General features: G+C 34.3%; 1 protein-coding gene across 1 annotated transcript in view; it reads right to left on the reverse strand.

Moving 5' to 3' along the window:
* Positions 1–17,769, reverse strand: part of Mapmodulin (acidic leucine-rich nuclear phosphoprotein 32 mapmodulin) — a 201,675-nt gene that overhangs the window by 87,980 nt on the left and 95,926 nt on the right. Inside the window, exon 3 of the mRNA XM_090411838.1 lies at positions 8,693–8,812. Within this exon, the coding sequence (XP_090267964.1) occupies positions 8,693–8,812 (120 nt within the window). The remainder of the gene's footprint in view (positions 1–8,692; positions 8,813–17,769) is intronic.

Consider the following 17,769-nt stretch of genomic DNA (forward strand, 5'->3'; position numbering starts at 1 on the left):
ATTTTATGCTCAAGATTTTTTAGATGGGTAGAGAAAGCAATCTCCCTGTCATTTGATTTATGTATATTTCATATTAAAGAAAATAAGTGTTTTAATTATTTGTAAAAAGAGTGCTGCCTGATCCTTTATTTTACAACTGCACTGTTCCTAAATAAATCGGACTTGTGAGCGGGAAACAACTAAGGCATTAAAAGCGCAGTTTTATTACTTAAGAACCACGACTGTTTATGTAAACTTTGTTGAAGGAAGTTACGCTGGTAAGAGAGATCTACCGGAAGTTTTATCGAGTCTTATGCCGAATATTTGATATACTGATGGCGCAGTCTGACAAATAAATTTTTCACTATTCATAGGCATACAACTAATAAATATGGAAGGTGGATAAACATAGTACACGGTAGAATAAGTGAGAAGGGTTATGAGAGAGAAAGCACGCACAGCTAATTAGTAATATAGGATAAAGATAAAGAATAGAGATATAAGAGAAAGAAGATATTACAATAACGGAGCAGACAGCATTTGTTACAATATCAATTAAGAAAAATATCACATATTATAAATACTATAGCTAGAGAATTCTAGAACTAAGATAACAAAGAAGTCATGGCTTGATGACTTTTATTAAAAGGCGTCTATGCCCCAGAAAAGAAATCAAAAATACCAATATCTTCTATTCAGATCTGCAAACAATAAAATATAAAATAAACCCAAATAGCTATCTTTTAATAATGGGAGATTTCAATGTTAGAGTAATACACTTCGTTCAAATACAGGAACAAATGGTGAAACCAGCATGCAGTAGAAATGGATGCAGTCTTATACTTCTCCACATATAATAACTTAAAAATTACTAACAGTTTTTCAATTTGGGAAACAAGAAATATAATCAGTATAATAGGCTATATAATAACTAATAGGAAGAGAGCTAACATGACTGAGTATTCAGAGGAACAAGAAGAAATTGAGATGATATCTATTACAACAAAAATTCAGTATATTAAAATACTTCCAAGATTGTACAAAAGTAACCAAGTTAAAGCAAGAAAAAATTCCCAATAATATTTTAGAGCTCAACTTTTAGATGACAAAAGTATTTATCTTTATCATCATCAAATTCCTGCCATGTACCCTCAAGGGGTGTAGGGGATATGATAGTACTACATGAAAAAAAATTACATCATTACTAACTTCCTATCTACAATTTTCCTCCAAATCAGTCTGTTACTTGTCAAGACTCCGACATTATCAGATCTTATATTTCTATCGTCTAAGGCACTTTGTACCGTATCAATCCACCTATATCTTGGTCTTCATCTGGGTCGTTTTGCTGCCAACCTGGCAGAGAACACTTGTTTTGGTAATCTTTCTTCATCCATTCTGTTTAAGTGAACATACCACCTGAGATTAGCTCTGCTAATGCATTCCAGGATGTTGACAATGTCAAGTTCTTTCCTAATATCCGCGTTTTTAATATGACATTGCCATTGATGCCATCTATTCACGCCCTCTAATCTTTCTCAGTACTCTCATATCTGCGGTCTCTAGTCTTTGGTCAAGTGTTTTACTTCTGACCCAGATCTCAGATCCATAAGCTAAAACTGGTTTGAACACCGTCTTGTATACAGTTAATTTACTGTTCCAACTAATCTCTCTCTTATTCCATATGAATTTATTCAATTGACTTCCTACCATACCAGCTTTGCTGATTCTGTTGTCAATTTCTATATTTAATTTAACATCTTCAGTAAAAATCGTGCCTGAGTAGATGAAATGTTTTACTTGTTCCACAGGTTCTCCATTCAAAACACAGTTGATATTTTCAATGATTCTGCCTATTTTCATTGTCTTTGTCTTTTCGTTGCTGACCTTCATACCATATCTATTACAACAGCTATTCAATTTAGTCAGAGAATCTTAGAGACTTGTAGCAGATTTATTTAGAAGTATAACATCATCCGCATAAAGCAAAGAGCTGGCATTAACATCTCCAATTTTGATATCATGTTTAATACCACTTTCCTTCATAATGTGATCCATATAGATAATAATAGATAATGAATAACAGAGGGGATAATGTACATCCTTGTCTCACACCAGATTTAACATTAAACCATCTTCCTGTACTTCCTTCAATTCTAACTGCTAACTTACAACTCAAATAAAGACTAAGTATTGCTTGATATAATGCCCCATTGATACCATATAACTGTAGCATATTGAATAGCTTCTCTCTTGGCACCTTGTCATATGCCTTTTCCAAATCGACAAAACTTAAATACAGATCTGATCCTGACAGCCTCTATTTGGCCTGAATCCAGCTTGTTCTTCACCAAGCTTTTCTTCCACAATTCTTCTCAAACGTTTCTCAAGTATACTTGCACAGATCTTGCCAGGAACACTCAGTAGGGAAATAACTCTGTAATTCTCACATTCAGTTTTATTTCCCTTTTTATATATGGGTACTATGAGAGCTCTACTCCAATCATCGGGAATTCATTTCTCTGTCCAGGCTTTCTGAACTATGCAGTGCAGCCACTGTAAGGCTCTTATACCACCATACTTCAGCATTGCTGGTCGAATATCATCTACTCCTGCTGCATTTCCACATTTCAAGCCTTTGATGGCTTTTTCTACTTCAAGTATTGATTGACTGCATGCCTGGTCAGTGTTTTTTTACCACTGTGCTGTCATCACTGCTTGTTTCATTTAGCAGTTTTTCAAAGTAATTACTCCATACCTCAAGGATATTTTTTTCTCAGATTTTCATGTCACCTTTATCATCTCCGATTCCTTTTACAGCACTCTTTCCTCCATTCCTAAGCTTCTTCAACAACCTCCAGAATATTTTGTCACCTTCTTGATTTTTATTTTCTATATTCTTGCCAAAGTCCTCCCATGACTTTTGTTTAGCTAGTTTTACACAGTGTTTAGCATTCTTGCATTTGTTCTCTGTATTCTCTAAGAGCACAAGCTAACTTATTTGACAGGAACTGTTGATATGCTTTCTTTTCCTTCACTGCCTCTAACTTCCTGTGTCCTCCAGGGAGGTCTAATTTTTTTATCCTTGCAGACAACCTCAGCACATGCCTCTCTGGCAGAATCAATCAATGTTTTATTCAGAGTTTGCCACTGAATCTCCAAGGTTTGATTCCTGTTCTCAAACTCTTTCATTTTCTTTTCAATAATCTTTCTGTATTTTAGTCTACAGTTCACATCTGAGAGCTGCTCAACTTTTATTCGCATTAAAACTTTCTTACATGTTATTCTTTTCAATATGAAATTCAATTTTATCCTGCTCAAGACTAAATAGTGATCACTTCCAATTTCAAATCCTCTGTACACTCTGGTGTCCTGCACCAATAAGAAGACATCACTATCAACAATAACATAGTCAATGAGACTTTTCTTATTCCTAGCCTCTTCTCTCCATGTGAATTTATGCACATTTTTATGTTGGAACATGGTGTTAGTAATAACCAGTCCATGTTCTGAGCAGAAATCCAACAGATATTTGCCATTATTATTAGCTTTGCTCTTTTCTCCAAATTTTCCCAAAATATTATTGTATGTCTCACAATCATTTCCTACTCTGCTATTTAGATCCCCAACAAGGACCAACTTTTCCTTTTTCATTGTGTCAGTTGCTTTTTCTAAAGCTTCAAAAAATTCCTCCACTTCTACCTTAGTAGGACCTTCTGTGGGACCATAGGCACAAATAAGTCTCATTGTCCAGGTCCCTATTCTCATATTTGCCCACATTACTCTACTTGAGACTGACAGCCATTCAAGAAGATTAGCCTCGTATTTTGCGTTGAATATTATGGCTTCTCCTTCTTTTCCTTCATTGTCATTGCCTGAATATAACATTTTGTATTTATTGGTCAGAAAGATCTCACCAGTTTTGGTCTTTTTTGTTTCAGTCACCCCTATTATGTTGATCTGGTACTTATCTAATTCCTCAGCTAACTCCATTTCTTTGCCATTCAGGCTTCTCATGTTGATAGTACCGATCTTTAACTCTGGTGATGTTGAGATAGGGTTTGTTTTCAGATTTGTTCCAGTAGCTGACTTATCGCTGTTCGCCCTGGTTCCCTGCCGAAAGCAATGGGGGCCTTGTTTAACCGGGCGATGCCCAAGCCGGCATGAAATTTTGTCATGTTGTACCATCATTTTTTATTTTGGTTTAACCAATAAGAATACAATTTGGTCGGCTAAATCCCAAATTGTCAGCCCATCCTCGTTCATTCAGTATCCAAGTAGATACCCAACAGGGTGCACCACGAGAAGGTGAGGATTGGACATTAGATCAGAAGCCCTGGTCGGTTCTCTGCATTCCTTTAAAAGCTATGTTGAGGTCTCCTCTCAGTTACACAGCTTTGACCCTTAAGCACCCATTTATCTTTATTTGTAAAGAATATATAGAAAACTAGAACAAATGAAAGCAAGTGATGATACAAAAATAAAACAGAACAATATAAAAACTGTATTAATAAGTGCAGCAATAGAATGTCTTAGCACAAAAGAGGAAAAGTGTGTGAGTGTGTTGGGGGGGGGGGGGGAATGAGATGTAGAATATTGAAGCATAAAACTCATGTGAAATAAATTTTTTAGTTGTAAAATTTTTGTCAGTGTATCATTGGCATCCTTAGCACATTGAAAATGGCAAACAGTATAAAATTACATTCAAAGAATCATTTTCAAAAAGTGTCACTACAGTGTTAATACGACAACAAATGGCCAATAAAATTTCCAACTATATATATAATTACAATAATATAAAAATCAGGAATTTGCATAAAATTAATGTAATAATATTTCCCATAAAAGGGATAACCGAAGGACATCAGATCTGCCTAAGTTCAATTTTATGTAGAAAGATGTCACAACTCTCTTTATCTGAGCACTCTATGAGGAATATACTTCTATGTAAAAGCTTAGTTTTCTTCCAAAAAAATGCTTGGTTAAGATGGCACGTTCTGCTAGGCCAGACCTGTTCCAGTTCATGGTAAAGGATGTAAGATTTATGTTTGTCACAACAGATAGCTGCAGATCTGACTGTCCAAAGTAAGACAGACTACAGAAACATGGAATCTGGTAAACACCTGGAAGACTGAGTTGAGAAAGCTTGTTCTTAAGTGAAGAAAGGAAGGTGGAAATCTTCCTTTAGAACATTAAGAAGTTTTAGAACTTCAGCTATCCAGTCAGAGATCCCTTTTATACATACACAGTGGACCAAAAGTCATGAAGGGGTATGAAGTTTTAATAACTTTTTTTAATTAATTTTTTTTTTTTTTACTTTTCTTTACAGATTTTATAAAGAAGACCTTCAAGATTAACCATGGTCATGGAAAAATTCATGACTGAACAGCAAACACAAATTGTGAAATTTTACTGTCAAAACCAAGGATCAATAATTCTCACCCAATGAGAATATCGTTGCCATTACATGAGAGATTCTCCAAGTGAATCAATTATTACATGTTTGATTGGTCGATTTGAAGAACAGGTTCAGTAAGCAGCCTTCCACGAACAGGCAGACAGTGCTCGGTTAGGAACCCACAGTTGATCATGTAAGGGAGAGTGCTGCAGAAGACTAGAGCACTTCAACTCGAATGCAGTCTGGAGAGGTTGGAATCTCTCGGACATCACTCTCACTACGGCATATTCTGAAAACCTTGAACCTGTTTCCGTATAAAATCCAGTTGGTGCAACAGCTGAAGCCACCAAATTATGCCCACAGATTTTAAGAATTAGCAAGGAGAGATCCTGAATTTAACCACAAGCTGATAACGCCAAATGAAGCACAAATTCTTTGAATGGCTTTGTTAACAAACAAAACTGCAGGATTTGGGGTTTGGAAAATTCTAGGGCAATTCACCAAAGGGAATTGTACCCCCTTATGTGTACGATCTGGTGTGGGGAGATGTCGGAAAAGTGATCGGACTTTACTTTTCTGAAGACCATGTTGGGAACCCTGTCAATGTTACAGGAGATGAATATCGGTCTATGATTGAAAATTTCTTATTCCCAGCAGTTCAAGATAAACATGACATGTGGTTCCAACAGGACAGGGCAACAGCTCACACAGCAAGGGCCACAATCCAACTGCTGAGGCAGATTTTTGAGGTAAGAATAATTTCCTGCAGTTGCAACATAAGCTGACCATCGCATTCTCCAGATCTGACAACTCCTGATTTCTTCCTATGGGGCTATCTCAAAGAAAACATTTATGTTAACAAGCCTCAGACACTCCAATAGCTGAAGAACAATATTCAGGCCAAAATCAAAGCACTGGAACCTGAAACACTAACAGGTGTCATGAAAAATGCCTTAGAGAGGGCACATTTGTGCAAAGCAGAAAATGGATGCCATTTAAAAGATTTCATTTTTCAAACCTGGTTTAAATTTATTTCCTATATATCCTGTATATGATGCTATGGTGTTGTAAATTTAAAATAGAAAACAAAGGAATTATTAAATATTAAAATCCCTTCATGACTTTTGGCTCACGCTGTATAAGGGAGTGGAATTCAAGTGGAATCCTAAGTGGAATCTCAGGAGGTCTAGAGACTGGTTGTCTAAAGCTGTTAAAGGATTTCTTAATAAAAGATTCATGAAAGAATATAATTTCTTGGCATCTTTAATTTATGTTCCATGTAGTAATTTGTAAGGGCAGGAGAGATAGGACTACCCATGGCTGTTCCTTCAACTTGTTGGTATAACTTGTACACTGAAATAACCAGTGGATTACAGAGTCAAATAGTTTGATAATATCATATTGGTCAAGGAATGTTTGAAAAGAGATACTACATCAAGACTAAATAAAATATCTGAAGGTTCTAAATATAGATTACAAACTTTTGTTTTCAAATCTAGAGAGTTACAGATGTGAAAAGTAGATTTTCCAGTAAATGAAGATAATAAAGGATATAGGTAATTAGCAACTTTATATGTGGGACAGCCAATACAGTATACCACTGGTGTTAATTGAACACCTGGTTTATGAATCTTGGAAAGACCATATAATCTAGGCCTTCTATTATCAATCAATTTATTGAATTTATTAACATGTCTAGAAGTCAATATTGCTTCAATATTAAATTAAATATTGATTAAGTAATCAGAGCCAAGAAAAAAAAAGCATGCAAACAATTTATGTATATAAAATCAGTAGAAGCAGAAAAAAGGGTATAGAGACAATTACTTCACAACAAAAACGTAAAGAGATAAGCATAAAAAACTTATTGTTTAATTTTCGTTTAATTGATCAAATGTATCATTTGATCAATTTGGTTCCATATGGTATATTCTAAATTGTTGGAAATTTCATCAAAGAACCTACGGCTATTAATATCACTTTAATTAACTTAGTACCTCGTGTTCCGAATCTTTTCCCTTATAAATGCCAATGAAGTGCGTAGATAGATTTTTTTTTAGCAGATATAGAGTTTATATGACCTTTGATTATGAGGAACTTTAGGATGATGTATCATTTGGAATGATACAACACAGTTATGAAAAAACTTTCAAACTTTATAAAGAAAAACAAATTTAAGAAATTCAATGAACTTTACAAGAAAAACTATCGGACACAGAACAACCTCCCAGATGACAAATTGATTTTCAATTTGTTGAATCACAGTCTGACAAAAAATGAATCCGACATTCTCAAAAAAGGCTTTAACTTTTTGCAATTACACCAAAGCACATTCCTAAAATGGATTTTATGTGTGGAATTGAAAAAAGGCCTATATCCACTACCGCAAATTACAGCCAACACTATTAGATTCAAAAGTACCATAATCCTAGCCAAAGCTAAACAACCTATTCTCAACATGTCTCCTTATGACAAAAAGGCAATCCTTAACTTAAAGAAAAACAAAGATATCATCGTTACCAAGGCTGAGAAGGGAAATTCAACAAATTTAACTCTAAAGACTATTATGATAAATTAAACGTATTACTATCAAGGCACCCTCTAAGGATGATAAAAAATAAAGTTAATTCAAAGATCAAGCTAAATGTAATTTTAGAATGACAGTCTCTCAGTTTCTTAGGCAGATTAATAACCATATATATGAGGTGCTTAAGGGTCAAAGCTGTATAACTGAGAGGAGACCTCCACATAGCCTTTAATGGCTCAGTTAGGTAAGTTTGAGCGTGGTTAGTGGTTGGTAGGGATACCAACTACTAACCGTGCTCAGACTTACTTAACTGAGCCATTAGTAGCAGAGGCTCTACCAATCGACCGACCTTTGCCAGCGAATATAAAAATAAAGAATTCGTTAACCTGGTACAGATGAAGCAATGGGTCTTTGGACTCCCTGGAGGTGTAAAATAATAATATAAAAAGTGAAATTATTTTTGCTATATCATTGATCCTTGAAGAGTCAACATCATAGAATATAATTACGACATAATGAAATATTTTAAATCATGTTTCATTTTATACTTTTTTTATATCCTTTAAATAACTTGTTTTTAAGTATATAGTTATTTTTAAATATGTTGACATAAACTAATCTTTTAGACATTTAAAAAATTGACAGTAATGAAGGTTATGATTTCAAAATTTGAAATGGAAAACACACAGAGAGAGAGAGAAAAATGGATGAGGAAATGAACATTTAAGCTAGTAATGTTCATGTGGCTAATACAAATTAAGATATCAGCTTAATCTTTCAATACTTACCAGAGGTTCTAATGTTTCGATATCTTTTATTTTATTCCCGCTGAGATTTAAGTGTGTCAATTTTGGACTTCCGTGCAATAAATTTAAACCACCAGATATTCTATTGTCACTGAGTTCCAACTAATAAAGTAAAAGTGAAGAAAGAAGAAAGGTAAAAATTATTAAACTGAATATAAATCAAGCAAAAATGCAATATTAGAAATAATAACCAAGTTGGGAGAGGAAGTAGGATAAATAAGAAATTAATTTCTAAAATATATGCATTTGATACTTATTATCAATGAAGGCTGTCTAACTTGTTAAATGTTGTTCAAACTTACTTGAATGCCATTTACTTTTAGAACACAAAGAAATATTCTTGATGTCAACTTTCTTGTGTAACTCAAAATATAATCCCTGGACTATTAACACTCAAACAGTAGAATACAAAAAATATTTAGAAGAATAGGAAGCTTCCCAGAACAGTCACAGTAAACTCCAAGTCAACCATAGAACACACGTGCAAATATATACTAATTAGGAATAGGAGAATTCTCTTGTTTACTATCCTATGGCAATAATGTACTCAATCTCAAGAAATAAAAGTGGGGACGGGGGAGAGAAAGAGAGATCAACTTCCTACCAATTTCCAAACTCTTAGAACTAAAATAGTGCTCCACTCCCTTTATAAAAAGGGAAGGTGCTGAAGAATTTTTTATTTATTTTTAATTTTTATTATTAGGCTGATGTTAATGCCTTACAAGAGGACTTGAATAGATTGCATGAATGGGCAGGTAATTTGAACTGTCAGTTCAATGTTGCCAAGTGTAAGGTTTTGAAATTTTGTAAGCAACGATGGGATGCAAAGTATACACTTGGTGGGAAAACTTTAATAGAAGTAGAGGAGATGAGAAATCCAGGAATGATGGTGGACAAGAACCTGAAATTCAGTGGCCACATTGCACAAGTTGTGAAGACATCACATTAAATAATGGCAATGATCCAGAGAACCCTGACATGCAGAAATAGAGAGGTTATGATTCCATTGTATAAAGCCTTGATCAGGCCTCATATGGATTATTGTGCACAGATTTGGTCACCAGGTTTTCATGGTGACAAGGATATGTTGGAAAGGGTACAGAGAAGATTCACAAAGGTATTCAGTGGTCTTTGGAATGTGAGTACGAGGACAGATTGAGAGAATGGAAGTCGCAGAGCCTTGTGAATAGGAGGAAGGTGGGGGGGGGATATGATTGAGACATATATGCTGGTCAGGGATTGTTATCAGGTAGACATGAAAGAGATTTTTCATAGAATGGGAGAGGGGAGTAGAACAAGAGGCCATTGCTGGAAACTGTATAAGGAAAGTGTGAGCAAAGGAGTGAGAAGCAGGTTCTTTGCATGAAGGGTGGTTGGTGAGTGGAATGCATTGCCTGAGTGTGTTGTGGATGTGGACACATTTGAATCAGTTTAAGACACAGTTGGATGAGCATTGTATGCAATAGTGTTGGATCACACATCCTGGTTTTTGAATCCGCCATTTTGTTGTGACGTCCTCTTAATAAAACCAATTAATTGTTGATTGATTACTAATCAAAATGTAGGGAAGTTTGTTTATACTGCGCCACCCTATATTTAGATTAGCCTATGTAAAATAGCAGAATCAATGTTCAATTTATTTAGCAGTCTCATTAATCATACAGGCCAAATTTAATATTTTTCAATTAGGGCTCCCGCAAGATTCGAATTATTTATGAACGGTGCAATGAAAAAGAATCAGGCATACACAATATTGAAATCAACAAAACAAAACATTTAATATAAGGTTATATGACAAATACATAAATTCAACTCTGAAAATAAGACAATACAATTAACTTAGTTCACCAGGTCAAAACATTCATATTAAATTAGACTTCAAAATCTTCACATACAAAATTCACAGTTCTCTCAATTACAAAGATTGTTCACGCAGATCAATACTGTAGAATTTCTTGCTAAATAAGTTTGGCTTGGTATCACTCAGTTACACTCTATATTTAACACTTAACAAGCACTTATAACATTATTAATCGCGGCAGTTATTGTTTCAAGGGGAATTATTTTCAACTTCTAACTTCGGCGAAATTCAGTGAAATGCCACAGTAAATGTTAGAATATCTGAGACGGAACTATCACTCAAACCTCCACACTGAAATAAATAAAATATGACTGTTCTTACCGGGATTAATCTTCAGCACGTCAGATTTAACGTGAGCACATTTTCAACTTATATTCACTTATTACTCTGATGGAACCCATTTAAAAGAATTCTTCAAGGAGATAACTGAATTATTATTTATCGCGCTTCACAATTCTCGACGGCTATTATAGGGCAGAATAATTATTCCATGTTTACTACTGTATAACAATTTGAGCTTTGTACAATCCTTCCTTTTAGCGACATAGGAATATTTAGTAAATCTAAAACTTAGTGGATTTATTCTGAATCTTCTATTAATCTTCCGGTCTTTTAATTATATCATTGCTGCACTAAATTCCTATTACTGCCACCGCTGACTTTACTCTCAGCTGCTTATAAGTTTTCTCCTCGTCTCCGTACACTTCTAACTCCCTTGAATTCCCTGCCCTTCCGTGTTCTTGTTTTCTTTTACCTCTCGCTATATCCTTCCTTCTTTCCGCTTCAAACTTGTTCACTCCCAATCAACTCATATATTTTTCCTCTCCTAATTATCGAAGCTCACGGTCTGCTCACGCGCATTCTATTTTATTTCTATCTCCATGGCAATGATCAAAACAAAACGTAAACATTAGCATTAACGTTACATAAGATTATACCTTTACATTGAGTAATGAAAAATAATAATAAAATATTACAGTTACTTAATTTTCTCTTTCATTTCGTTTACAAATAATAATAATAAAATATGTTACAGTATGTATAAGGTATATTAAAATTATATACATATAATTCCTCATAATATTATTGAAGGAATAAAGTAAATAAGATAAATGTTAATTACTACAGAGTCCTTTCAATAGTATAATATACATTAAAATTATATAATTAAATAATAGCTGATAATTTTCAAAGATAATACACGATTAATAAATCTTAAGCAGAAGACTAACAAATAATATATATCAAGCCTTGCTTAGGATATGGTAGATTATGTTAAATGTGAATGAAGAACAAAAATATACAAAACAATTTCATTCACAGTTTAACAATAGTGAGTACCTCCCACGATGAGTCTCTGACTCCATGGAGGTCAAATGTTAATAATAATAAATTTCAAAATCCATGTTTTCAATTTTACAAAACTGCAAAAATAATTTGTTCTTAAAGTGGCTGACAGTAACTGCTTCCTGCTTACTCTGCAGCAAGATATATAATGCAAATACAGTTCAGTAAATAACATTATAAAAGAGCAAGCTAACTAACTTACTAACATGCACCTGTGAAATTTTCAATTTTTTAAGAAACTCTCCTTTTAACCACTTCATTTCCTGATTTATATATCTCAAACCAAATGTTCCAATTATTATCCAGTTTTACTTTTTATTATCACTGCTTGTGGTTTTAAAAGAACCACATCTAGTGACTACAATAGTAGATATCCACCTTGAATGATTACAAAACTGAAATTCAATGACAAATTGGTACTTGTACATACATCAGATCTGACATCCCATGCTATCAGAATACGAAACCTGGAATCTCCTCTTTTCTGATCTCTCTCTTCAAAATTCCTCATTCTGTTACATTTATTTACTCTCTACTGTTTTTCAATTCTGATAATCACTCCTAGCTCTCTGAATATTTATTTTTGCAGCACAATGTTCTGTGGTACAAACACCCAAACAGTGACATTTTCTGAGGGTGATCCCTTCAACATCCATAACTGAAGCTGTTCCTTTTCCAATTCCACTGATCAATATGGAAGAAATGCTGAGGAATCTGCTGTTAGCAATGACTTAATACAAACTATCCATCTAACCACCAGCATAGCAGATAGTTCTTAAATCCTTCCAATACCTTTATCTTTTCTTACCAGCTCTTTTCAAATACATCATAGATGTCAGCTCTCCTTATAATCTGATAACTAAGACCATACATTCTCCAAGTTGCCTTTTCTGTGGAAAGTTCATTCTCTAGCCACTCTGTCTCAAATCCTATGATACTACAATATATAAGTGGGATAGTCTCCATGATCTCTACTCTTTCTTCTCATGAACTGATTACTGTTTCCATTCTTCTGATCCAAATACCCACTCTGACCAAATAACAAATAAGCAGTCCTGGTTCTCCAAACACTGCACAAAGCAGTCCATGATAAAATTCAGCACATCTAAAATGACTCAAATTAAAAACACTAGCTTTGCACTCAGCCTACTACTGTCTGCAATATATGTTTAAAAAAAAAAAAAAAAAACTACGAAAGGGCCAAATGCAGAAAAACCTATCTCTTACTCAAATGACAATCAAGTGCCTTCAAATCCTAGCTAAAGCTACTAGGCAAGAGCCTACGCTTCTGTTTCCAACTCTCTCTCTCACATCTAAATGTAAGTAAAATAAATGTGCTTAGGCCATCTAAACAAAACTCAACACTAAATAGACTTGCAACAAAACCTACAGCTCCATTCTTAGTCTATACTGCAGCTAGCAATGTCTCAAAAACTTTGTGAAGATCATAAGCAGAAAACTTGCCTTCTCCAATAGCAAATGAAACCTGATCCCTTGAAAATGCTACCTACTAGTGCAACTTCTACCCTCCAACACTGTCTCTCTCACCCCACCCCCCAGATATAGCATTGCCAAAGATAGAGCAATCTCCTGACATCAATCTTCTACTATAACTCTTGTACAGACATCAAAAGGATCCAGGATAGGCCGGATATTAACAAATCCTCTGATAGCATACACCCTTTCCTTTTATGAGAATTAATATTCATCTATATTATTCTTATGTTCTATCTCACCCGGCATCTACATATAGTAGAAAAACAAGCTTATATCAAAGATCATTCAAAAAAAAAAAAAAAAATCAGCAATCAAATCATTGATCCATCATTCTCAGCCTCAGTTCTATTGAAATAATAGAAGGTGCTCATTGACTCCTTCACCACATTATGTTGATGAGATGAAGGAGTGGAAAAACATCTAAAGCAACTAATTAAGTGATAAATTTTGCCTTGGTCACAAAAACATCTTCATGAGCACAGTTGAATTTATGTTAAGAGAGCACTACAGTATTCTCCAGACTTAAACAAATTCTATCTCGCAACATTATCAAAAATGTGGGAGCCCATAATTTTGAGACCTTCAGCAAGTGTACCAATGCACCCATATAAGATGTCAGCCTTTTACAATCTGTCATTGTTTGCATTCCTACTGGTGTCTGCATGCACATGCTCAGTATATTCATTATTCTGTACCTATTAAGATATGTCTTGGTGACCAAGGTGAAATATTGGCTTAGTGATCTAGTTAGCTAAATAAATGTAGTTAATTATTAGCTTCAGACACCCCCTCCCACCACCACCACAGAACACCAAAATGATTGATAATCAATGTCTAAGCATCCATGCCAGATTAGTGATCCTTTACCACCTGGAAGTCTACCATTATCCATTTTTGGACACAAGCGATGAATAAGTTAAGAGAACTTTGCATGGCTGCTATTGATATTTCAGGTTTTATTATTATGTGAAACCAACCATGAAATGCATCATTCATTACTACAATGGACAGGCTAAGTAAGATAATCCAGAAACTTGCTCTAGTGACCAAACATGGAACCTTTTTCCAAACCATTTCAGACCTACTGAAAGCATAGTGATGAAATTCACCTATCAACTTAAAGACTTAACAAGCATCCATGCCACTTGGGTTCATATCCACTTCCTGTTTGTTGCAGAGTACAGATGATATCCACTCAGCCAACCAATTCTGACAAAGGCCAAAACAATTTTATTAGATCAAGCACAGATGACTACTTAACAAATTGATGTCTGGTTTACTCCATGCTTTGAGGCTGGTCTGCCAGTTTCCCTGGAAGGGAAACTGGCAGACCAGCAGCAAAAGATGGAGATTTACCTACCAATGCCTGAGTATCTCCAGATGTTTGAATTTTTCTCCATGCAATCGCTTCTAGACATGACACACTGACTTTAAATCCTATTCACAGCATTGTTGATGGCAGTAATGCTGTTAAACTTTTTCGTTTGCCAAACCTCGTACCACAAACATTCTGTGCTGATAAAAATATCCATAACAAAATATGTATATACTGATCTCCTTGAAATTCTTCAGTGAGATTCCTTATTGAAGAATTCCTCACCTTCACTGCTACCAAAACAGCCTTATCTTAGTTCCTGTAGGAAAGATCTCATCTCAAAGACCTTCATCTCATCTTAACCTTGATAATGCTCCAAACAAGATCAGAAATGCAATTAACTTCTAGGCAGTATGGTATTTTATTATTTATTTTTTTCCTATCTCATAATATGAGTGACGGGGAGAGGATGTCCAAAGCATGGGTTTTTTTTTTTTCAACCTCACAAAAGGTTATTATAAACCTATAGTACATTTTGTATCATGGGTGGGCTAAGGATTTTTGTGCAATTTTTATCAATTTTATATTTTTACATAGTCTATAAACTCTGCTCCAGAGACCAAACATGGAACTTTTTCAAGCCACTTCAGGCCTCAAATAAGCAGGGTAGATGTCTCACACTGTGTGATGAAATTCATCTCCCATCTAAAGACAATCACAAACATCCATGCCCATGGCAAGATTCAAACCCAATAAACCTGAATATTTTTACGTATTGTTTATGTTAGTATGTTTGTTAGTTTTGTTTTCATAACACGCACTGTCGGCACGTGCAATGTGCTCGTTATGGAAATTGTTTTGTTACAAGTGATATGTAAAGCAGTTCAAAATTTATGTACTTACCGAATTTGAATAGTTGTGTTTTATGAGAACATTCTCTTGTCGCTAACGGAAACAGAGTGTCAGCCATTATACAGTACTTAGTTTCTCGCTTGCCATGAAGTGCGCATGCTCGCCGAGAAGTTTGATGAGTGATTGACAGCTGACAAGAAGGCGTTCGGTATCTGAGTAACGGCTGTAAACAAGAGCGTTCGGAAGGAATTTAGAAAACAGGCCAGCAGACATTTAGATTCGGAAGGAACTTAAATTTTTTAAGTGACAGTCAGAAGAAAATTTAATAGTATATTCCGAAAAAGGAATCGTGAAACTATTAAGTTTCAAAGTGGAATAAGTACTGATGAATAAAAGGAATATTGGAGGAAGCACTAATTGAAAGATTAATAGTAGATTCCGAAAAGGGAATCGTAGAACTGTAAGTTTTTTTTATTTGAAGGACTGTCGATAAGTATTTAGTGAATAAAAGAAGAATTTATTATTTACGTTCTAAAGGAATGTTCGAGAAAACTCTGATTAGGAAGTTTCATCTGTATTAAGGACGTCGGATCTGACTATTATTTCTACTGAAGAAAAGAGAAAGAATTAAGTCAGGAAGAATTAACGTGTGTTACATAAGTGATGAGAAAGGATTCTGTAAAAATGAAGAATAGAGTCATATCTATTGAAAAGGGCCTTGACAGAGAAAGAAACTGGCTATGAACATTTTGTGATTGTGCAAACAAAGTGTTTACTCTAGTCTTAAGTGTAAGTTTATTTTTTAAAAGGCCTTGAATCCAATTAATTTGTAGTTATGTAAAGTTGTTTGAAGTGTATGTATATATAGTTTTTGTTTTATTAAATGTGTTTATTTTGTATTTTGATCTTGAGTCAGTGATTATTTGGATTCTGAAAGAAAGAGTTAAGATCAATGCACCAATTGGAGTGAACCCTTGTGCACATAATAAAATATAGGTACACTCGGAATAAAAAAATAATTGTTAGAAACAGAGATCATCTCTATGGTAGGATTAAATATTAAGATAATATCTATGAATATCTCCTCAATATAAAAATCCACCAATTATTAACACATGCCCATGGCAAGATTCAAACCCACAATCTATTAGTTGGAGGACAGGTATGCTAACCACTCTACTAGTCCTGACTTGCTATAATAATGATAGTAAATGTATTTTTTGCTTTCTCCAAAGCAAATGTTAACAGATTTTCCTTTTAACATCTACCATAACTTAAATTCTATACATCAAATTCCTGATATAGAATGTGATGATGATATATAGAATTTAAGTTAAGCACAAAATACTATGATAGCATTCTGTACTTTATTATTCTAATTATATTTATCATTATAATTTATAATAATTTAATTTTATCATGTAGTATACTAATTTCCTATTAACAATTTTCCTCCAGATTAGTCAGCCATTTGTGAGGTCTAATACTGTCAAATGTTACATTTTGGTGTCTTCTAGCATGTCTGTAACCACACCAATCTACAAGTGTTCTGCACTTGTTTCCTAACCATTCCTCTCCTCTCCCATTCTGCTGAAGTGACCATATTAGCTGTACTCACACATTCTTGAATGTCAACTTTGCCCAACTTCATGTGTCGTGATTCTGCAATTTTTTTCTCATCATTTTCCTCAGAACTCTCACATCTTAGATGAAACATTCCATTTCTCACCCAGCTTTCAGTTCAAGATTAAAGCTGATTTAAACACTTATATGCTATGAGTAGTATATGTGCTAATCTCTTCCTCTTATTCTACACAGATTTAATTTGCTCTCCACTGTACACTTTACTTATTCTATTATCTATTCTAATATTTAATTTGCCATTGTTAAATATGCCTAAATGAATGAAATATTTTAAGTGTTCTATCGGTTCTCTATTAAGAATGTGGTTGTTTTCTGTTACTATTTTCAAATTTTTTAAAGCTATTTTTCATGACAAATTTAAGAGTATAACATCAACTGCATAAAGTAAAAAACTGAGATTAACAACTCTGACCTTGATATCAGGTTTATTTCCACTTTCTTTCATTATGTATATAAGCATCAGATACGTATGTATATGTATAGATGAATAATATCAGAGGTAGCATGTGCTCTTGCCTTACTCTGGATCTGACATCTTCAATT

The sequence above is a fragment of the Typopeltis vanoorti genome, chromosome 22 (assembly GCF_054136105.1).
Source record: "Typopeltis vanoorti isolate ZY-2024b chromosome 22, IOZ_Tvanoo_1.0, whole genome shotgun sequence".
Lineage (NCBI taxonomy): Eukaryota > Metazoa > Arthropoda > Arachnida > Uropygi > Thelyphonidae > Typopeltis > Typopeltis vanoorti.